The sequence below is a fragment of the Colias croceus genome, chromosome 10 (assembly GCF_905220415.1).
Source record: "Colias croceus chromosome 10, ilColCroc2.1".
NCBI lineage: Eukaryota > Metazoa > Arthropoda > Insecta > Lepidoptera > Pieridae > Colias > Colias croceus.
Window position 1 is genome coordinate 4969059 of NC_059546.1, and position 25011 is coordinate 4994069.

Here is a 25011-nt window from a genome sequence, read left to right on the forward strand (position 1 = left end):
CACAAATCAACAAATATCAAGACGAAAGTTCACAGTATCATCACTGGTTTGAAAAGATTTATTCAAGTGCAAAAAAGGGACAATAAAACAATAGTCACAAATAATGTTTTATTTCATATTTTTCATTTATTGGTATTCTTAAATATAATTTTGTTTTAAATATTTTCACGTAAATTAAGTATGAAGAGGTAAATATTTTAGAACCTCCATTACACAACTCAGTTTCGTATACATAATATACCTATATAGTAACAATAACAAATAGTTCCGTTTGTTCATCATTTCAATGCTTATTAAAAAAGCCTTAAGCCTGTCCCAGACAGACGCGGCCTGCGGTGGCGATCTGCTGTTGCCTTCTTGCTTGACCGTGATAACAATATACTGCCGCGGCCGCGGTGGCGGTCATTCTAACCTACAGCGGCACATTAGCTCTCGAGTCTCACCTGCAAGTGGACGTTAGTAATGGCCAATCGTACGAAGTTTTATTGCTTTTATTGCCCATATTTTGTTTTTAATTCTGTTGTTTTTTTAGTATTTATTTATTTATTTAAACATTTGTCAACCAACATTTGTTAACAATGATTCTTTAATATAATTATTAATATAACATATAGTTCTTGCGATAAAGTAACAAATAATTAGAGGTTAACACAGCATGCGCCAATTATACAGAGCTATTTCTTAAGAGTACGTAAGAGTAGTAAGTCTTTATGTGATGTATCATACAAAACTGGGTAATTTTGCACTGTTTGAATAAACAACTCAGTGTTTATAGGCATAATTTCACGCGGTACACGCGGCCTGTTGCAAAAATTTACAACTGATCGCGTAATGACCGCCTCATGTCCGCGCGCTCATTCACACAGAAGCGGTGGCGGAGAGGGCGGGGCTTGCGGCCGCGGTAAGCCGCGCTGTGACCGCGTCCAGGCCGCGTCTGTCTATGTCGTTCCTAGAACTTTCAAGTCATCCAACTGACCGCCACCGCCACCGCCACCGCAGGCCGCGTCTGTCTGGGACACGCTTTACTCCACATCATAACTGACACGTGTGACACAATAATTCACACCTGACAAAAACCAGAAACACCTTCACGTAATATTTAACTGGTGTTATTTTCTCAATGGCATGTTATTCGTCATTACCAAAAATTTCAAGTATAAATAAAAATATGTGAGTAATATTTCCATATATTATAATGTTTTTCCGAACATTTTGGGAAATAAATGATGTGCTAAAAATTTGATTGTGGTATAAAAAAAATAAAATATTGGTAGTTATAGTTAGTTATTATAATAAAACAATTGTACATATTAATATAAGTCGAATAAATGTTAAATAGAGTTACACAAACAGAATGAATCAGAAATATAAATAAAGATATCGATTTCCATCTGTCTTTTCATCGAGATAAATAATTTTATGAACAAGTTTATTCATTTAATATTCCTCATTATAATAACTAGACAATTGTAATATTATTATCTAGTTTTAAATAGTACCTAAATTATACATGATGCTTATCCCATTACAATTTTACTATAATACATAAAATTATTTTTTTTTCTTGTTAACATTTCATCCATTGTTCACACAGTACATTAACAAAATCTTATTCTTAATTGGCAGTACAATATCACATTTCAAACAACCTTTAAAGGAACGATTCGACAAGTACCTTACGTCCTAACATAAAACATTATCTTACAAAAACTTACCTAAATTAATAACTACAAGAATATTTCGTCGACGAGTTTCTTGTCGATCACTCTGTGTGGTTTCGGTTTTGATTGTTTTTTCCTTCGTCTATAGAGCCTCGCATTTAGTGGGTATAATGCTGGTGAAAGAGCACATCGAACATTGAACCACCAGTCACAAGACGCGACGCCTTGCGAGAACACTGTACCGTTGGGACAAAGGAACGACGCTTGGCGACCGTCTATGTCACAGTAGTGCCAGGCTGTAAAATAATATAATAGATTTACATGATATAAATATACGTATAAATAATAAAGAGAAGTCTCGTGTGCCTAGCGATTTTCTTTAGGGACAAGAAGGTGCCTAGCCTTCTTATTTAAATAGCCTTCTATGTCCTGCCAGACCGAGAATTTTTTTTGTCTAAGTCTACACCAGGAATCGAACCCAGCACCCCTCGGTTCTACGCTCACGCGACAACCACTGTACCAAGAATATAATGTCACCTGTGATTGTCAATAATTGATTGCTTGATAAGTGCAAAGTTTGAATTAAATCTGTCCCTTTAAAGTGCGCCAAAATCAAGTCTAAAGGAGTTGATTACATACAAACATATCTACAGATGAAGCTAATAAAAGTGTATGTTGATGACTAAAACTAAATATTAAGGCTAAAACTACTATGCGATAGGATTACACATAATATCATGTAGTGTTGCCCAAATTCAGTCTTGGTCTTGCAGTCTTGGTCTTGCGTCTTGCGTTTTTGCAAGACCAAGACCAAGAACAAGACCGCGTATTTTTAGCAAGACCAAGACCAAGACTGACCGTGCAAGACTTGAGCAAGAACAAGACATAGCCTGCAAGACTCTTGCGTCTTGCAGCTAGGACTTAGCGCTATTTCACTGAGTAGTTAGGTGTAACAGTTCGGTGTATAACTAGGTAGGTACGCTTAGGAATTCTATGAGACGCAAAAAACTGTATCAAAGAATATGAAAAACTGAACCTATGCGCATTACTAGTTATTTATTAATCTGCTTGATCTTTACTATTGGCTATGATAATTCAAGCTCACAATGTTCCAATTCTAATACGTTTTTCTAAGATTTAAAGTAAACTTTAATAAATAGTAATAGACTAATAGGTAATTGCAAGACTTGCAAGACTCTTGCTGCAAGACCAAGACCAAGACCAAGACTGGGAGCGCAAGACCAAGACCAAGACCAGGTGTATTGGCGCAAGACCAAGACCAAGACCAGATGTATTGGCGCAAGACCAAGACCAAGACTGGCTAAGTCTCGTCTTGTTCTTGCATTTGGGCAACACTAATATCATGTTAAGTGGTTGATTGAGTTGTGAAGACAGACAACAAATAGACGTAACGTGATATTTTTGTATAGTTAAATTACATAAGATGCCAATTTCCAAGTAAATAAATTTACATTCTACGTAATTTTTAATGTGAATCTGCACTATAAATCAATGGAACAAAGGAAAAAAGCCTTCAATTCGGGTCTTCAGTATTTTCTTCACGCATTGCGCATCTTTATATGAATATTCACACACAGTCGATTAAGTATACATAGGTATCTATTAATAATAGTCATCCTAAGCATCTTCAAAATGTTTATAAACGGCTATTTTGATATTGATCGAAAGAAGATCGAAATAAAAATACCAAATCCATAAAATTGCAGATTTCACGGATATAAAAATATAATTAAAAAATATCTGCACTGCGGAAGTTGCGTCAAACTTGAATCATTAAAAAATATAGTATTTAAAATATTTTATGATCATTGACTCGTTATGAAACGAAGATCTTAATAGCAATCATATGTTCATTTACATATATGTTTTCAACATATTTTTAAAAGCACATTAACTTGTGCAGTGCAGCGAGAATGCTGATAATTGCTGTTTCTTTCTTAATTCACTTAGTTTGTTATGAAATGGGGAATTTCTGCTCAAACTGTACCGCTTGTACATATACGGAAGTAAGACCGTGTCTAATACATTCTATACTATTTTGTTCCAGTCAACAACAGTAGTGGCTGGCTTTAATTATTAATGGCCGGAAAATTTTTGGTAACATAACAACACACACTAGAAACTGATTATATTATTATCGAGTTCTTTTCAGATTTCAAGAATACTTAAATTTGCAAAAAACAAATTCTGATATTTTAAGTTAGAGTTTGAACTATTTCCCTAACTGTACTACTCTCTACTCTCTATGTATATTATACTCTCATGAAAATGCTTTATACTTTTGTAGCAATCAATATTTTATTATTTCGACTGATCTGTCTTTATTCGTTTTTTGTAAGATACTATTAGCTATCAAGATCTACATAAAAAATAAATAAATAACATTATAATACATCAAACAACGCGGAAATCACGAAATAACTTATAATTATTGATGATACCATTTCAATAAAGTTCCAGATCAGTTTTTGTTATAATTAGATGACCTCATGTCCGCGTGAGCCTGCATCCTAATCATCTCAACACGATCGAGGTCAAAGTTACTAATATATTAAATACTTCTAAACGTTCCATCACGATTACATTATTAAATTATCCCTGAAGGCACAGCTACGATAAAATAAGAAGATAAGGGTCGAATTTAATAAGCTAAAATCATTATCCTTTAATATTTTATACAGAAACTAATTTTGTATATGTATATGTTTTAATATAACCAGACCTTCTTATTGCAAAAGCATTGGCAATTTTCTACATAAGGAATGAATAACTTTGTTACAAGTTTTAATAAATTTTATTTCAATGCAAGGAGTATACCTCGCGTGGTTAGGTACTCTGTTAATTTTTAAATAGCAACTGTACAAGTGTACAGTATACTCATGAATGCAGGTTTTAAAATCCAATCGATCAATGCAATCAGTTATGAGATAGATCTTTAAATCTCCCATTCGTAACAATTTCGTAAACTGTAAACGTTTAACGTTATCGCATAATTTAATGTTTTAACTTCCTGAAAATATAACTTCGAGTTATATACAATTAAACTCATTAATCATGAAATGGCTGACGTATAATGTTGTCTGTAATCTAACCCAAATCGTTAAAATATAAAGTCAAGGTGAACCGTGTTAATCGTTGCAAATACGATATTCTCACACTGGTTTTGCCCCCTTTTATATTACAGTCTGCCTAGTTATATGTTTTAATTGAAATATTACAGTTAATATACGGTCTACATTTGGTAGGAAATTACAGGAACCTAAAGTAATTATTGGAGTTTTTCTTCCATAAAATTACATATCACTAACGACTTCCGTTAAACAGCTTTATTATTAGTCATTTTATTTGATATTTAAACATGTATTTAATTGTTTATTAAATATAAAGGTTATACCTTGACAACGAGTTTCCATGTCAGCAAAGAAGCCAGGATAGGCCTGATCGTCGCAGTAGAAGTTTGTGTAAGGAACAGCTCCTAATACAGGATAGTCTGTGCCCGGTTTTCCTGAAAATTAAATCCATTTTATTAATTTAAATATAGATACTAGATGACCGTAAATAATCTATAGGCATGTATTTTTAAATTGTTTGTCAAAGATCTATTATATAGTTAATTCACTTAACTCGTAATATTACAAGTTACAACGCGTTGATGTCTTTAGTACTGTACAATTACTATTGAGCGTAGTTACACAGATTTTAATTTCAAATGTTTCATTATTAAATTATATCATTCCAAATTATATGTATCTTGAAAGGATACAAGAGGAACTCTTAAACAAGCATTAAATATATAGCTTCTTAAACCTAAGTCTTAAATAAGTGTTTGATAAGGAAAGTTCACTTGGACAAACTTTCACTACACTGACCGCTTAAGTATTAGCTAGAGACGGGAAGAGGTGGTTGTAGAGGCTAAGACAAATATCTTACTGTTAATCTGTTTGCCGATTAGAGAAACTCTTAAGCACGGTATTTTGGTATCTATATATTATAATAGTATATTAATTATCTGTAGTATACAATTTTTATCCTTAAATTTATACTGGCTACTTTCATTCATTCCTGATGCATGCATTTCTTTAATTACTCTTACTACTTATCTCTTGCACGCTCATCTTAAGATTTCTGCTACTTGCAAGAAATCTTTCACGATGGCACAAACCTCAAAAAATTAAATATTTAATGTGTGTGTCGTCTAATAAAGCACTATTGACTACAAAAAAATGCTAGCAATACAAGTTATGTTGATTTGCTTAACCATAAAAACTAGTCTTTATTTATGCATGAAGTCATTCAAAAATATTTAATTTACGACTCTCGGGAAATCGAGAAAGTTCACATAACCTTTAGCCTTTGTTAAGTATGCGCGGAACCTACAAATAAATACACATTATATAATAATTCTTGTTTGCATGTATTTGTGGACATTCTATTGCTTTTAAATGTTTGTGAAATAAAATAGATTTCTCATTTCAGTTGAACGCAGTAGTAGAAGTAATGATTAGCTTCTATAGAATTAACAATAATTAAAATCAATCTATTTTAGAGTAGGTGATACAGATTACCTATAGCATCACACAAAAATATATTACGTCGTAGTATGAATCATTGTATAACTACCTACTCGGTATTTTTTAACATATCGATTCATAAAAGTATTGCATTCTAAACAAAAACGCCCTTTCTGTATAGCAATAGCTACATAGGTATCTATCAATTACCTATCCATATATACCATACTTTTATTATATAGGCACGCAACTTTTGGAATGAAGATACAGGTACTTATAGACCACAAAAAACGAAACGATGCCTTAATGGAATATTATGATACCTACGTGAAAAACGAGCAACAAAAAATTAATATTCAAATCCGGTTGATGCCGTGGTTGTCAGTGGAAAAAGTCTTGTAAAGATTCTTATTTTTTATCTCATATCATAATAGTTTGGAATCAGTAATGATCATTATGTATAAAATGTGGAAACTGAAGTCGTTGAGAATGTCAACGTCGAAATAGTGGTAATAGGGGGAAATACTTAAAACAGACTTATCCTGTCAGGTAAAACTACAATAAAATGATTGTGTTATAATAATTTTATGCAATATTAGCTTGATTGAACTGAAGATAGAGCTGAAATATTAAAATCACGACTGATTTCGCGAATTAATGAACATTCGAAATCGATTTACCGCAAGGCGATGTGCTTTTCGTAACGATATCTATTGCCGGCAGACTCCTTTCTACTGATATTGGATGAATAAAATTTTAATCTGTCGTAATCGTATTTTGTAATGAGTTTATTGGCAAGTCTTCATAGAATTTTCAAAAGTAGATCTCTCACGAAGAATTTTTTAACGAAGCTATTAAATCAATATTTAACTAACTCATTAAATAAGAATAAATATTACAAAAGTTTCAAGATAATAGCAACAGCGCGACCAAAATAATAGAGCAACAAATGTATAGTAAAAATAAAAATGACCCAACAAAAGCTAAGGTCGGCGTGGAGAGGCAAAACAAGGTCATCATTCACACGTTTATGTAATAATTTGAGATGACTCGGTAATTTATACTTTATTTGTAACATTGACAATGAAATAATGTAATTTATATCACGATTTATTGATAAATTTTGCAAACATAGCTTTACGAACCGAAATATGGATGCCCACGTTTCAATAGGTATATTTTGTTTCAATATTTCTTCAATGTAAAAAATTTTTCTTGGCAATATATTACAAGAAAAGTTACATTTTCTGACATATGCGTTTTAAACATATATCTATTGTATTGTTAATAAGTTTCACATGGCAGGAACATGCAAAAACATTCATATTGCATCGGTGCCTACTTATAGCACGTTAGTAACCTTGTCATATGTTCATAAACCATTGCATAATCGTTTACTTGCAGCACGGGCTACGCATTACGCAAAATATTTTTTATAAATTGCTTCTAGTTAATTCTCCGCTTATCCTCAAGTAGTTAAAATAATATAAATGTCAGGGAGAATATAGTTTGTATCAATTTTCCATAACAATTGTTATGACAAATTGATTAAACTAAGTACGAGTAGACGACGTAGGTATTTGAGTTGTTAACAATATTGTAATATACCTAATATTGTAGTAGGTACCTAATTAACTTCACTATATTAACATGCACATTTTTACAAAAAAAGTTTCTTTTTTTTTTAGGAATAAACACGCTGGTGCTGGTGCATCAATATTCTCTTACCAATGCATTTCTGCATGAATTAATGCTAAGTAATAAAAATTTTATTCAACAAAATCAAATTGATTATTTTATGATGACTATTTACATATCTACCTGTTTAAATGTTTTACTAGTCAAGATCGTTTAAAATCTTAAAATTTTATATAAACCGCAGCAACGATTACATTTTCAAGGCTCTCAATTGCAAAAAACAAGTTATCAAACTTATAATAGTCGATAATAATTGTAGATTGGTCCTCTTCAAGAAACCAGATAGACAGGATCCGCTCGGTTATAATTAATTTACACATCGATTTTAATTAAATGATAGCTCAAAATTTTTAAAAATATGTTCATATAATTAAGCTTAATTAGATGTGTACTGAAATTTATAGTTGTAAAGTGTACTGTGTATGTCGCAAGGCGGGCTATGAACATTGTGGCGCAAGTTAGTGCGGCTGCAAACATACGTCTTTACACAGAATAATACTGATATGTGAATAACATTATTGTTGTCATGCTTTTAATCCTGGAAAATACGTGATACAAAATCGATTTCATTTCTTTTAAATATATTACAACAACATTACTTATATTTTTCTTTGAATCTTTAATCTATAAATGAGACAATATGTACCTAATTAGGTATTTAATTATAGCTACCACTACGCTACCTCGTACATTATTTCAGATTATCAAATAAAATATACCCAGGAACTTTCTAAACCTAAAAACGTAATCACTGTCTAAACATTGCTTCTCTATAAACTGAAACCATACTTCGTACATGAAATGCCAAAGATTTGAAATCATTTTATTTAATGATATACTTAAATACAAAGAGGCGGATGCGGCTCTGACTAATGTTTACACTTTACAAAAGCTCAGTTTTGAAGGTCATCTACTTTAATGGGTATCATCACTCAGAAGACTGATTTATTTGCTGAATGTATCAATGTTGTGAATTAATTTGACTTAGCTTAGAAACAAGCCTTATTTTAAATTATTTGATTTCTCTAGCTCCACGTCGGACGGAATTAGCATAGAATAAGACTATATTAAGCTATAGGAATTTATAAGAGACTCCTAATTATTCAATACTTATTATGAATCCATTACCTAATCAACTTATTACCATAAATTAAATTCGTGCAAACAATTGATTATCTGCTTTCCTTATTAAAACAATGCCTATACGTTAGATCATTCTGTCATCACGTAAAATGCAAGGCAAAAAATTATATCTGTCGAGTAATCTAGCTGCGTTAGGTAACGCTGCATTATTACGAAACATTCAATTCGTCGTATATAGTACTTACGTCTACCATTAGTACCCGTGATACACCCACACTCTATCTAAACGTGAGATGCCGTGTTCACTACGACAATTAAACGATTATTCGTCGATATGTCTATTATTTCCCTGTCAAAAATAACGTGAGTGTAGGAAATAGTTATGGTTATGAGTTATCACGCTATAAGTCAATAGAATCTGATACAAGGTTGAGTGACCTTGCTGATAAATAGAAAAATCGCAATGCCAACATTTCGCTGTGCTTTATTAAGGATAGCCAGTTGAGTAGCGGAAAACGTAAACGTTATGGTTACACATATTATTATGCACATTATGTTAAAAAACTCATTTGTTGCACAATTAAATGTTTTCCCCCGACGACCTTGATCCACTTTTCATATGTAAAAAGCTCATTAGGGAACTGCGCATATTGTACAAAGTTTGTAAATCGTGCAAATTACATAATTGATAGATATATTTCTTGTATTAAGTGAACCAATACAATTATTCAGAATTTGGAAAAATTAACAAGCAACATTTTAAATAATACTTTATAATAATTTACGTAGATAACGACTATGTAATTTTAAAAAATAAAACTTAAAATATTTTCATGTGCATGAAAGGTATAAATAAGGGAATAAACTTTAAAACTTCTTAAAAATGTTGAATCCCTTGTATGTGTTGAACTTGGATAAGCTTATTTTTTACGAGAGCATTGTAATTAGTAATAATATATTATATGTATAGGTATAATAATATATTACATATTATGCAGACAATCGTCATTATGCGCCCAATATTTATAATATATAAAAATTTATACTGATTTTTAACAATTTATGTATTCTATCATCTATGTCAATTGAAAGACTTCATAAGATCCGTATTAGTCAATATGAATAAGAGCATTACGTCAATGTGAAACATCATCTTCCCACATTACATGAATCTATGACATGAATGCATTATACCTACACCTGGAAAAAATCATTTATCGACACGTAATTCAATACTTATTGAGATGGTTGATTGATTGCTGTATGAATTCTTCACAAGAATACCTTCATATCGACCTCAAGTGGGAACAGAATGTCACGGCAATTACCTCAATATATTGGCAGAGCACTTCAAGCTTTTCGCACATAATTTAATAATATTATTGTACAACACTCTCATAACATTTTAGTCAAATTCGTCAATGACAATAGGTGGGTTACTTAACATTAATCACAGAATACATAATAGTAGCTAAACGCTACATTAATATTAAATGTAATGTAAGAGTTATAGCCAATAGGTTGTTTGGTAGTACATTTTGTGCTTTTCAACAGAGCAATTGTTTACGTCGAATGCAAATTTTGTTATCTATACATATCTATAATAAATCTGTAGAAGGGTCAATTCTGTACATTGAAAAAATTGAAAAAATAAATACCAGAGGGTGTTACTGGATCGATACCAAACCCAAATATGTGATTAAAAACATTATTGTCTGTCTGTCTGTCTGTCTGTATGTGAAGGCATCACGTGAAAACTAACGGTTCGATTTCGATGAAACTTGGTATAATTATACTTTATTATCCTGGGCGTAAAATAGGATACTTTTTATCCTGGAAAAATACGTAGAAAAAAATTAATCTTAATTTTTCAGTTTTATCCATAGACGTTGTTCTATAGAACCGCGAACACACGTTGCGTACTATTATAGGCCTAGCCGTATTTGGGTCCAATAGATATTTATAATGTCATTGTCAGAGTTACTCAAAATGGAGAAATAAACCATCCACGCGAAGACCGACATCCGCGCGGACGGAGTCGCGGGCGGAAGGTAGTTTCTAATAATAGTTACATAGTTACAGTGCAATCACCTATCGTCCCCTCGTTGGATCCACTACATATTTATGATATTCGTATAATAATTTTATCTTATTCAATATCAGTGTGTTTCCTTCTAAGTAGGTATATATTTATTTATGTATATTATATAATATGTAATTGGTATGTATATCTGTTTATTTTATTTATGTATATATAGGTATATATATATATTTATATATTGTGTATGTATATGTATAGTATATGTGATATTGTATATAGACATGTATTATTTAAGGTGGATACATTATTATTTATTATTATTTTTTTTTTTTGTTTTTTTCTGTTCTCGTCCCGCCAATAGTGATCATTTTGCTTGTTTACCTTTTACCGTGGTTGCCTGGAAGAGATCACTATTAAGTGATAAGGCCGCCAAAATAGTTGTACTCTGTTCTATATGTAAGTAGTTCTAAGGTTTCCTATCTGTACAACTATTAAAGAGTTAAATAAATAAATAAAATATTTTAAAGTCAGATCCAATAATAGGTAATTTATGCTATATGTACCTACACAGTTACACTGTACTACTTAAAAAAAATAAAGCATTTCGAATGAATCTAAAAACTTTGAACTTGCAGAAGTTATTACCTACGTATTTTTTATGCTTAGAAATAAAATATTTATAGTCAACTTTTAAAAACAGTCTTGAAGCAATTGGCAAACTTGAGTGACATCCTGATTCCTGTGTCCCTCAAACTTTAAACATCCAACCAACTCAAACTCAAACATTTATTTATTCAATTAGACTTCTTTTAGAAGCACTTTTGAAACGTCATTACACACATACATTAACATTTACCACCGATTTGGAAAGCAGTATCTACGGAGAAGAATCGGCAAGAAACTCCATAGTTGCTCTTTTTAATCATGTCAGTTTTACAGTTTAATTTTACAAAACACATTATATGTACATTATAATTTATAATCATAATAATATGCCAAAGAACTGTCCTACTACACTACAACAACTAAACTACTTTTAATGTTTTTCAAATATCGACTTTTAACTAAAGCAAGACCAAGTCAAAAATATTAAATTAAAGTAAGTACTATAATTTACAATCACCCGGTGCACATGTAATAATTTGTAAACAATGCAAGTACCTAAACGTCCGCCTCGAATTGGCCCGATATGTTATAAATATTCTAAAATTGCTGCGGCTGACCTACATACTCATCAATGAGACATAATATTGTGTATGTTGCCAATAAACTGTTGGTTTCTTAATCGCCGCTGTATTCACGCAAATACTTGCTTTTGTACTTCCACATCCAGTTACAGAACGATACATTTACTTAGTTAAAGATTTGTAATCTTGCAATGAACTTGAAATACTTTCACAAGTGATTTACGAATTCATTATGTATTTTTGACACGAATTCTTTAATGTTTGTAATTGCACCAACTAATCAATCAATGCCTAATCATATCTACGAAAACATTTTTTTTTGTATCAACGCGAACGTAACAACAAAGATAATGATATGAAAGTTTAATTGCGAGGCAGTACTTAATTTATAATTCCGAACTCGACCAGGAACTTTTCAAGTATAATTAGGGGGTTACCTAGATGCAATGTATGCAGGAGGCTTAAGATTAAATGTTGCTTCTTAATCAATAAAATAGCAATTTAAATTCCTGATATACAAAAATCTTAATAAAGATTATTATTTCATTCTCACAAGCTCTAATAAATAACAAGAAGATTAAGAAAAGGCCCCAAAACAAATTTTAATAAATATAACCGAAAAAAAATCGAATGCCAATCCGCAGTTCGCCACAATTGCACGCTTTGGAAGTGCTCGATTTATCGAGACGTGCTATAATCATCATTGTCCCTCCCAGTCGTGCCTTTATTTCCATTGCGTGACAGTGACATAGCGGTCTACCGAAATACATACAATGATTGCTATAGATTGAGCCGATTGTTAGCACAATTAAGTTTAAGCCAACTCAAGGTTGTAATTCGTGGGTGCGGTTAAGCACACACAAGAGTGCTTTTAATCGTCTCTATAGTCGCCTATATGCAGACCTTAGGCGTAAACATTTTAAAGGTTACGCGGTGCCAGTGGCGCGTAAGTCGATACAAAGTCAAAGGTTCCGTTGATAAGGTTAGAAGTAAAAGCGTTCTTATACGCTCAAGTATCGCTTTGATGTTTTTCTCAAATCACTGAAGAAAACAATTTCAAAATTATTCAGGCATATACTTCGTTACTGCTAGGTACTTTTTGTAAAAAATCTTATGAATTGTATAAGTAGGTACCTAATACAATCATACGTGATACGATGAGTCAATATGTGATCGTGTCCCAGAAAACTAGATAAATAACCAAGATGCGTCTATGGTAAGGTCATACAGCCATACATGCGATTTATAAACATGTTGTTTATAAATCGCATGATTATTTCATCTTATTGTCATCCTTAACTTAAATACACAATGTGAACCGCAGACCGCTATCCGTGATCGTGTTATACCAATGCTGTATGAATTGTGTACATTCTTCGAACAAGTCGCAGAAATACAGTCATTTTAGATAAATAGGTATTAAGTCAAATATAAAACTTTACTCGGTCTTTTGTATCAATTAATCCTATTTCCTTTAAAGGCGAGTAGGTATCATATTATGTACTAGCTTCCGCCCGCGACTCCGTCCGCGCGGATGTCGGTCTTTGCGTGGATGGTTTATTTCTCCATTTTGAGTAACTCGGACAATGACATCTTATAAATATCTATTGGACCCAAATACGGCTAGGTCTATAATAATACGCAACGTGTGTTCGCGGTACCTACTACAGAACAACGTCTATGGATAACTGAAAAATTGAGATTAATTTTTTTTCTACTGTATTTTTCCAGGATAAAAAGTAGCCTATTTTACGCCCAGGATAATAAGGTATAATTATACCAAGTTTCATCGAAATCGAACCGGTAGTTTTCACGTGATGTCTTCACATACAGACAGACAGACAGACAGACAGACAGACAGACAGACAGACAAAAATTTTTTTAATCACATATTTGGGTTTGGTATCGATCCAGTAACCCTGCTAGTTATTTTTTCAATATTTTCAATGTACAGAATTGACCCTTCTACAGATTTATTATATATATAGAATATATAGAATATAGATAATTGGTTAGCATCTAATGCTAAACGACGTTTATTACATTTTTTTTATCTTTTTTTTGCTGCGATCTGTCTCCATCATGCTTGGGACAATAAGCGGCATGTTGGACATATCATTATTGGCATGCACGGTATGTGACCTATGTCACATCCTCATTATAACAGTGTGGTCACTGTGTGCGCACTAAATCTTGAGGTATTTTTCGTTTCAGTCATCGTGCTTGATGATCTTCGCCCATAAGGGTCTGGGCGAGAATATTAGGGTGGTGCGCTAAGCGGTCTTTATATGACTTTGTGTATCGTTGGATCTCTTGTTTCACAGTAGGGATTTTTAGGTCATGGTGGAGGAGCTCGTTGGGTATGTAGGAGAGGAGAGTCTCCTACCACGGAGAGTTTGTCATTATTCTTAGCATCTTGTTTTGAAATCTTGGTAATATCTCAATATTGGAATATCCATATGGGTCCATATGGGTTTTAGGATAGCCTTATATACTAATATTTTGTTCTCAAGGGACAGTTGGGACTTTCCACCGATGAGCCAGTGCAGTTTTCTAGCCTGTAGCCCAAGTTGTTTTCTTTTAGTGAAGATGTGTTTTTGCCAGGTTAATCTCTTGTCAAGGTGAATTCCGAGGTATTTCACATGGTCAGCTTGAGGAATTTCAATGTCATTTAATTTTACTACGGGACATAAGCCTCTTGTCAAAGTGAACGTGACGTTTAAAGATTTTGTTTCATTTGCCTTCATACGACATTTCTTGAGCCATTGGGAGATTTCATTAAGTGCCTTTTGAAGTATCTCTGAGGCTATTACTGGGTCACTATGCGTTGCTAAGAATATAGCGGTATCGTCGGCAAATGTACCTGTGATGACTGTTGTGGGTGTCGGCATATCGGCAGTAAAGAGCAGTATAGTACAGGTTCCAACACGCTGCCCTGAGGGACTCCCGCCTTTATAGGACACAGCTCGGACAACGCTTCTCCTTCCCGGACAATGAAGTGTCTTCTTTCCAGGAATGATTTTATAAGTTCATACAGGTAACTTGGTAGTGAGGATTTAGCTTTATAGAGTAGGCCATCGTGCCATACACGGTCAAATGCCTGGGATATGTCCAAGAAAGCACCAGAGCAGTATGTTTTTGTTTCCAAGGACTCCATAATTTTTTTCGTGAGCCTATGTACCTGATCAACAGTGGCATGTTTGCTGCGGAACCCGAACTGGTGATCTGGTATTAATTTCTTTTCCGCGAGTATCGGTAGCAGGCGTGTCAGTAGAAGTGACTCATATATTTTAGAAACGATCGGTAGTAGGCTTAAGGGCCAATATGACTTCGCCTCTTCAGGTTTTTTGTTTGGCTTAAGCAACATAATAGCATAATAGAAGAATCGTAGCCTCGTTATGGCATTGAAAAGAGACGTTAGGTAGATCATTCCCGATTCAGGCAGCTCTTTTAATAAACGATTGGTGATTAGATCGTAACCAGGTGATTTTTTTGGGTTAGAGCACTTTATAGTATTGCTTATCTCCTTTTTTGAGAATTTGGGCGGGGGGTTTTCCGTATCCATATCTGTGCCCAGAAGGTTGTTGACAACTTCCAGGTGATCTAATGGGCCTTCATATGGGTGAGGAGAGAAAACGTTCGTAAGATGATGCGAGAAGCACTTAGCCTTCTCTTGGTCTGTTCGGGCCCAAGTTCCATCTGTTTTTCTAATGGGGGGTGATATTCTGAGTTAAGAAGTGTTAATTATTAATATTTAAGGTGGATGTTCCGACCGTCCCTCCATACATTTTTGATTACCTCTAAACACTTAACACAGACACTATTTCTTTAAAACTAATCATTTTATCACTTCTCTATAATGAAATGTGTGCGCGTTCGACCTTTTTAATCAATATTTTACAATATTTACTTAGAAAAACAACAGTAAAATACCGGAAAAATTTGACACTTCTACAGTAGTGTGCGTGACTTTTGCCAAGCGAAACACGACATAAAGCACGACATCTAGCGCATAGACTATATACTTATTACAGATCTAGCGCGTCAATGTCTAAACGAAAGGCGATGTTTAGACATAAGACGCGCTAGATGTCGTGCATTCGCGTTCGTTATCTTATACATAATGAGCATAATTCTAATAAATCAAAGTTCTGTGTAAAAATTGAGTAATTTCATTTCCAATCGTTCAAAGAAAATAACAATAAAATAAAATAAAACTAATGACCTTAGAAACTATGTTTTTTTTTGTAAACAATTTATTACTCATTATTGTTCGTCCGTCGTAGGTCTGTAAACTGTATTGTACACTGAAGGTAAATGGTACTGTAGGTACTTTAGTTCGGCGTCGTCGTCGGCTTGATATAAATTACATTCTTGATTTCATTGACACGCGCTATGATTTGCGCGCGGAATTTCTTGTGTTGTGAATTTATTTTTGTATGCTATGCATTTTAATTGATTCAAATTGCAATGTTTCTCTAGTATGCATTTGAGACTATATTGTAAATTGTAATAATTGATCGTGGGTATAGTAATTAATTATTCTAATAACGCAATTAGTAATATATGTATTTTCGGTGGGATTCAAAACAAAAAATTGGCCCGTGATTTTTATGAAATTTCACCACATTGCAAATCACATCAATCATAGTTCATACACATGTATGACGAAAGTGATTAGTATTGTGGCTAACATTGACTCATCAGTTCATCACTGAAACCAGTGATAAATCAGTACCTATATCATATTGTGTTTGAATATTTTTAAACAATGATATAAGTATACAATTATTATAAATCGGTAAACTATCAAAGTAATCACAAACTTGCAAACATTGGTAAAATGTCCAGTAGTTTATGAGCCTATTCATTACAATCAAACAAACAAACAAAGTTTTCCTCTTTATAATATTAGTGTAGACAAACACTATGAATACGATCACGAATGCAAATTCGGGGATTTTCTAATTATTGCTAAATAATAATTGAATTCGTTTTGAAATACTCTATAATTTTTAGTGTATAAATATTAAATAGACATTTATAATGTGGTGCTCATTTTTTTTGTACTGCTAACGCTATTGTAGGTACCTATTTTCGTTGTTTTATTTCAAGTGAACACGGCCATACAATTTTGTCACGAGCCGCCTATGATTGTAGGTACCTTCTTTTGTTAGGCTCCTTCGTCGTCCGCGTCGCGTCGGCTCGAAAGTTCTTGATTTCATTGTCACGCGCTATGATTTGCGCGCGGATTTTCTTGTGTTGTGAATTTATTTTTGTATTATTATTATTTTTTATTTTTTTTTTTATTTTATTGATTCAAATAAAATATTTCACTAGTATGCATTTGAGACTATATTGTATTATGTATAATTTATCGTAGGTATAGTTATTCTTATAACGCAGTTATATTTTCGGTGGGACAATTTGACCCGTGATTTTTCTGAAATATCACCACGTTGCAAATCACATCAATCATACACACGTATGACGAAAGTATAGTGGCTAACATTGACTCATCAGTTCATCACTGAAACCAGTGATAAATCAGTATATCATATTTTATTGTGTTTGAATATTTTTTAAACAACGATATATACAATATTATTATAAATCGGTAAACTACCAAAGTACTTCCGAATTTTCAGACAGACAAACAAGTAGTTTGAACACGCAGTTTTCTTATACTAGTAGCAAAAATCAAAACCATAATATTATGTTTACCTACTATATTTTACTAAAAGTCGAGTGCGTCGAAATCGTAAATAATAATATGATGTTTTTCACCTTCCTGGTTATTTTCCCATAGTAAATAGTGTTTTAGGTTTGTTGTTGTAGGTAGGAATAATAATAATTATTCTTACTTGTTGGTTATGAAATGTATATTGAAATAATTTACTTTTACAAATCATTAGTGATATTAGTTTTGAGTGCTTGGATCAGCATAATATTATATGGTACTTCAAATACATGTTTTGATAAAAAAACAATAGTGTAATAAAATAAAACTGCGTTTTATTGTAATCAAACAATGTTGACAGTTTTAAATTCCAAAATTATTGATCAATAAAATAGTTTACACCAACAAATATAACTTTTATTTTTATAACCATCGTTCATAATATAAACCGTAGCAGGTGGCGTTTTGAAGTTCTGTCTACTCATACAGAAAAATGGAAAACTTGTTTTTTTTGTAAACAATTTATTACTCATTATTGTTGTTTGGCTGTGTGTTTGGCAACTCGAAGCGTGGTCGTCCGTCGTAGGTACTTTTGTTCGGCGTCGCGTCGTCGCTCGTCCGCGTCGGCTTGATATAAAACATTCTTGATTTCATTGACACGCGCTATGATTTGCGCGCGGAATTTCTTGTGTTGTGAATTTATTTTTGTATGCTATGCATTTTAATTGAATCAAATTGCAATATTTCTCTAGTATGCATTTGAGACTATATTGTAATAATTGATCGTGGGTAGGTATAGTAATTAATTATTCTAATAACGCAATTATATTTTCGGTGGGATTCAAAACAAAAAATTGGCCCGTGATTTTTATGAAATTTCACCACATTGCAAATTATATATTATACAATTACAATTACAATTATTATAAATCGGTAAACTATCAAAGTAATCACAAACTTGCAAAATATGCTTTTCCGAATTTTCAGACAGACACACAATTTTATTAGTTTGTTTTAGCAAAGTAGGTACCTATACCTATACGCTTACGTCGCGCGTCGCGTCGCGTCGTCGAAAACGGTGCGCCCAGAAACAAACATACCTACCTAATTCAGTTACAATCCTTTTTTTGTTCCGTAATATATTGTATTCTAATACGATTTTTTTTATTCGTCGGCCAGTTCTACTAGGTATAAAAAGATAAAATTGAAATATAATTATTGTAGCGACAGCCATATGTTACTATGTTTTCGTAAATATGTTTTTCACCTTCCTGGTTATTTTCACATAATCTTATATATATATAAATGAATCGCAAAATGTGTTGGTAAGCGCATAACTCGAGAACGGCTGAACCGATTTCGATAATTCTTTTTTTATTATATTCCTTGAAGTACGAGGATGGTTCTTATGTAGAGAAAACGTAAACATGTACCACGGGCGAAGCCGGGGCGGACCGCTAGTCTAATATAAAAATGAATCGCAAAATGTGTTGGTAAGCGCATAACTCGAGAACGGCTGAACCGATTTCGATAATTCTTTTTTTATTATATTCCTTGAAGTACGAGGATGGTTCTTACTTCTTATGGAGAGAAAACGTAAACATGTACCACGGGCGAAGCCGGGGCGGACCGCTAGTAAATAATAAAATAATAAATAGTGTATTAGATTTGTTATTGTATCTTGTGTCTTGTTGGGAAATGTTCAAATACCTACCTATTGAAATAATTTACTGTTACAAATCATTAGTGTTATTAGGTAGTTTTGAGTGAATAGGCATGGATCAGAAATTCAGAATATAATATGCTACTAACTACTCAAATACATACACGCCAAACTTGTTTTACATTCACGCCATCTAGAGTTCAATCTTTATCATTTTTGTATACGTCTGTGTGTGTAAACGATCCTGTATGCAATGACAGATGTTAAAACGCATGGTTTTACCGAATTGGGTGGATTTTAAGGCAATGATATGACATATTTAAATAAAATATAATATTCAGTAATCGCCATGACTATTCCTACGACCTTAATCTTTTCCAATTACGCAAAAACTCAAATAAACTAGAAATGTAGAATTCAGCGCCATCTAGCGGGACATTGGCTGGGAACAGATCGTAGCAATCACCTTAAATAATATGTTGGTAGATAATTAATAGATAGTTAAATGTTTACTCCAACATAATTATTTAATTCAAAATCAATCAATTTTATTATAAAGCGGATATTTTTATAATTCACAGACAAATCGTAAAGTGTATAATCAAATTCAAATTTTTTGAGGAAATAGGAAGATTATATGAATATTCGTTCTTGACCACTATTTTTTATTAAAATTAACCGAAATTTAAATAAATAATGCATATAACTTTTGAACTATTTACCTTCATCAAACTATGTCAGTTAATATTTTTTAACCGACTTCAAAAAAAAGGAGGAGGTTATCAATTCGGCCGGTATATTTTTTTTTTTTTTTATGTATGTACACCGATTACTCCGAGGTTTCTGAACCGATTTACGTGATTCTTTTTTTGTTCGATGCGGGATGGTGTCGAATTGGTCCCATAAAAATTTTATTCGGATAGGCCCAGTAGTTTTTATTTTATGAGCATTTTTGTCTGTAGGTATTTGTAAATTTTGCAAGTGCAAGTTGAAGTCGGTTGTTTTTAACGCAGTTATCACTTGTATATTACCTAATTTATACTAGTCCGTTTTCTTATGGGAAAAGGTATACATTTTTGAGTAAAGTAATGCCATTTGGTACGAATGTTGTACTCTTACACCTAAGCCCAAATCGCCCGGTAGCCAGTCTTTACTCCCCTGCAGAAAGGAGGGAGGGGGGGTTATAGAACAGAGCGCCCGGCGCTCCGAAAAAAATTCTGGTGGAGCCATTTGGACCTTTGAGTCGAGTTTGGTATAGTTTTCACGTAACTAGATGATGCCTGATTCATTCCCCATACCAGTTTTTTAGGTTTCCATAGCAAAATATGTCACAATCCTTAAAATAATGAACTTTTGGTAGTGGCAAAATCCAAACAAACCAGTATATTTTCATATTTTTGTATTAAACCTGGTTTATAAAAAATACTGTCTGAAAGGCCATTTAATGCAGATTATAGAAACATTAACATGTAATATATATTTTGCCATTGTCAATGTAAAATTAATTATAGAAAGTATAGTAACGCTCGTTAGCGCAGCATAGGGGACGGCTAATATACCCGAAAAATACCTGACTTCATTTATAATTTAAAGATGATTTAAAATTACCCTAATATTATTATAAAGACGAAAGTGTGTGTGTACCTATCAGTTAACGAGGTTCCACCAGACAAGTTAACATGATATGGGACAAATAAGTACGAAATACTCGATGAACAAGTCAGACTCGCACTTGACTGGTTTTTGTTTGTTAGTATCGCTTATTTTTCGGGTATATTAGCCGTCCCCTATGCTGCGCTAAAGAGCTACTTTCTATAATTAATTTTACATTGACAATGGTAAAATATATATTACATGTTAATGTTTCTATAATCTGCATTAAATGGCCTTTCAGACAGTATTTTTTATAAACCAGGTTTAATACAAAAATATGAAATTAGACTGGTTTGTTTGGATTTTGCCACTACCAAAAGTTCATTATTTTAAGGATTGTGACATATTTTGCTATGGAAACCTAAAAAAACTGGTATGGGGAATGAATCAGGAATCATCTAGTTACCTGAAAACGATACCAAACTCGACTCAAAGGTCCAAATGGCTCCACCAGAATTTTTTTTCGGAGCGCCGGGCGCTCTGTTCTATAACCCCCCCCCCCCCCCTCCCTCCTTTCTGCAGGGGAGTAAAGACTGGCTACCGGGCGATTTGGGCTTAAGTGGACGAGTACAACATTCGTACCAAATGGCATTGCTTTACTCAAAAATGTATACCTTTCCATACAAGCATGCCCATAAGAAAACGGACTATACTTGATAATATTTTATGATTACATAATTAATGAGTTCGTTCTCTCATGTGTAGAAAATTTTTCTTCAATATATCTATTTACTGAACCTGAACATAAAGTTTACCGTCTACCGAAATATATTTATATAGGTAATAATATTTTTGTTTTATATCAGACAAACATACCTATTTCACTGAATTATTAAATACACAGCCCTTCATTTTATACTGAAATATTTTTAAAGGATGTTAAATCTAGAAATACTACGGACTATCTAAAGAATTGCAAGATAACAAGCTATAGAAAAAAAAATCCAGGCGGCCTTTACACTAATATAGAGCGCACAAGTGGTCAGACAACTTACCAGGTATAGCCATGCCAAGTTCAAGGTACTCCTTAACATAGGGGTTTATGAATGCGTTGGGAGCTGGCGCGGCGCTGGGCTCCGGGTCGGGAGCGTCCAGCGCCTGCGCAGGCTCCCGCACCGCCGAATTGTCTGCGCGGGTGCGCTTCCTTCGAGAACCGTCTTCTGATCCACCTATTATGAATGGATTCAGGATAGTAATCGTTCTAATAAATATGTGAATCTGCTTATAGTCTTAAGTTTTAATAATCTCTTCTAAGCATTATGGTAATTTTTTACATATCCTATTCTATTGTAGATCTTGTAGGAGCGAAAATTTCACGAAAATTTGACTGTTGATGGCGCTTAACTGCGCCAGTAAGTATACTATTCAACAAGACGTAAATTGTAATAGGTGCAAAGCTTGCATAGCTGCTATCATCCTCAAATACTACCATACCAGACAAGGTAAACTCGTCTTTAATTTAACTCTATGATAGTTAATTTTATTTTATTTTTAATGAGAATAATTTTATTAATTCTGACGACTATGTAATAAAAATTATATTTGACAGTAGGTAAATTATCTTTAAAAAATTATATGATTGACTCGGGCGATTTTTTAATAAACATATTTGTTACGCTGTTCATTCAAAGCTCTATTTTCATTTAAAGCTTTTAGTAATCTCGATGGCCATGTGATAAGTCTTGAAAGCATCGCAAATTATTAATTCCCTACGATTCCTATATGTAAGCATGTTGAAGATAATAGGTATAATCCAGAGATTGCACCCAACTTTAGAAATAACCCCAAAATAAAGTTCTTTAATTAGTTAATTTTAATTAATAATTACATTATTCAAATTATATAAAACTCTTACCAGTTATTGATACAATCGTAATTAAACCCGCGATAAACACATAAGAAAGCTTTCTAGGAATCATTGTGATCGTAGGTATATAAAAATCACAGAGAGGGAAATAGTTTCACAAATATAACATTGATTTGATAATTTGATGGGAAATTTAATGCATGTAATAAATCACTGAACCTTAAAGTTAAATCGTGGTTACCAAGTTACGTAAGGCAACCGTACGCGCGTGCTCTTTCGAGGACAGACAACCGCGCAATGTTCTCAGTTCTTACTTCTTCAAATTTCAATACAAGACCTCAACAAAACAAGTCTTCATCGTGCGCTAGTTACAAGAAAAGCTTCACGAAATATTAATTGCTATGTGTCGCGGTCTAGGCCCAGAAACAACATTATTATCCACTACCAACGACGCAGACGACCACGACCAAAGTTCCAATCTTGCCGAAATTTGTTCAAAATCAATATTAAAATCTCCCGTCATTCTGGTACTCAGGAATAAAAAAAATTCGAGGTCAATTAATAAAAAGAAATAGGGTTTTTTGCGATTTTCGCCGAGACGGTAAGTTTATCATACAATCACCTGAACCAAAATTGTATATAATCTAATTATCTATAAAAAAGGTTAAATACATTTTTTTCTAGGAGCCACCGTTTCTATGAAAAACCTGTTTGTTTATCCATTGATCTCAAATTTTTTTTTTCCAAACACCAATACGACAGGAAATTCTTAAATTTCATTTTTAATTGTGTTTTGCACAATTTTATTTAATTGCGACTGGATGAAAATTTTGTTCGTGGTCGTCGTTGTCGTTGGTAGGGTGACCGAATCCTTATGCAAAACATCATACGCTTATGTCTATTTCTATCGATAGCGTATTCTATTCCTTGGCGTTTTGCCGTTTGGCTAAGGCCCCAGTTCAATCATGCATGATCGAAGCGAAGATTGTCAAAACATAGGTAGGTATTCAATGAGATGTCGGTTAACGCCTAACGGTGTACAGGGAGCAGGTTAAGCCCTAGACTATATTACTTGCTCTGTGGCCCCAGATTACTGCGGGTCTACTATAGTACCTGTGAAATTAATAATTATATTTAAAAGGATTACCTACTATAAGCCACACTGCTAGCTGTGCGGCACAGCCTGTGCCGCGTCTTTTCACCTGCGGACGATCGGTCGGAAAGAATCCTTGCGCGTGGATATCTGTGCAAAATTTCACCACAAAAATGGCTTAGGCACTTCATTTAAGGTTCAAATTGAACGGATGTGCAAAATTCATTCAGTTCAATTCGTACAAAAATAATAGAAAACAATTTACCTGTGTAAAGTACAGCTGTAGAAGTTTTGCAGTTTTTGCATTATAAATTGAATTTTGGAAACAAGTTGGAAACATTGAGATGAGATAAGTACCTACTACAAACTATTTTTGTTTCATGATTCAGTTGTGTTGGATTGGGCACCGATTTCGACTTGAGTTTATTTTGTAATAATTTATAGCCGGTTTCATTGATAAGAACAGATCAATGAAAAAATAATTTAACGGAACTTACGGAAGACGTTAATTATTCTGAGATAATTATTATAACAAAATTATTCTTAATTCAAATTAAATACTTTTTAATGAAAGGGGTGAACTTTTTCTTTAGTCTATTGTTATTATCTGTGGTTATTATATTTTTAATATAAAAATGTTTAGCATAGGTTACATACGCTTATTTCCATAATTTTTGTTAAAATAATCAATACAGTTTTATTATAATAGCGGATATTAAAAGTGAATATCAAAATTGTATCTCTATTATATCATAAACGTTAAAAATCCTCTAATCTTAGATCAAAGCCTCTAATGATTCAAGTAAAAATCAAATCTAGTACATACACAGAGTACATATTATATCTGGCAATTATTGTCATGCAACCCAAATGCAACCCCATCATAATCATAATTTGTCTTGTGGTGGTCTTG

The 25011-nt window shown here is 33.0% G+C and overlaps 1 protein-coding gene across 1 annotated transcript; it reads right to left on the reverse strand.

Moving 5' to 3' along the window:
- Window positions 1-1024: 1024 nt before the first annotated feature.
- LOC123695022 lies at window positions 1025-23311 on the reverse strand. Its single transcript, XM_045640706.1, has 4 exons — window positions 23054-23311; window positions 22194-22367; window positions 5077-5187; window positions 1025-1957 (listed from the first exon to the last, which is right to left on the reverse strand). Exons 1-4 carry the CDS (start codon window positions 23115-23117, stop codon window positions 1728-1730), a joined length of 579 nt encoding a protein of 192 aa, XP_045496662.1. The 5' UTR covers window positions 23118-23311; the 3' UTR covers window positions 1025-1727.
- Between the last annotated feature and the right edge of the window lie 1700 nt (window positions 23312-25011).

Excerpts from the sequence above, each read along its gene's own strand:
- LOC123695022 (XM_045640706.1), bottom strand. The coding sequence starts at position 23,117 with ATGATTCCTAGAAAGCTTTCTTATGTGTTTATCGCGGGTTTAATTACG. Across the intron at positions 22,368-23,053 it reads TACGATTGTATCAATAACTG|GTGGATCAGAAGACGGTTCT; the intron begins GTAAGAGTTTTA and ends CATTCATAATAG. Across the intron at positions 5,188-22,193 it reads ACTTGGCATGGCTATACCTG|GAAAACCGGGCACAGACTAT; the intron begins GTAAGTTGTCTG and ends TTTAATTTTCAG.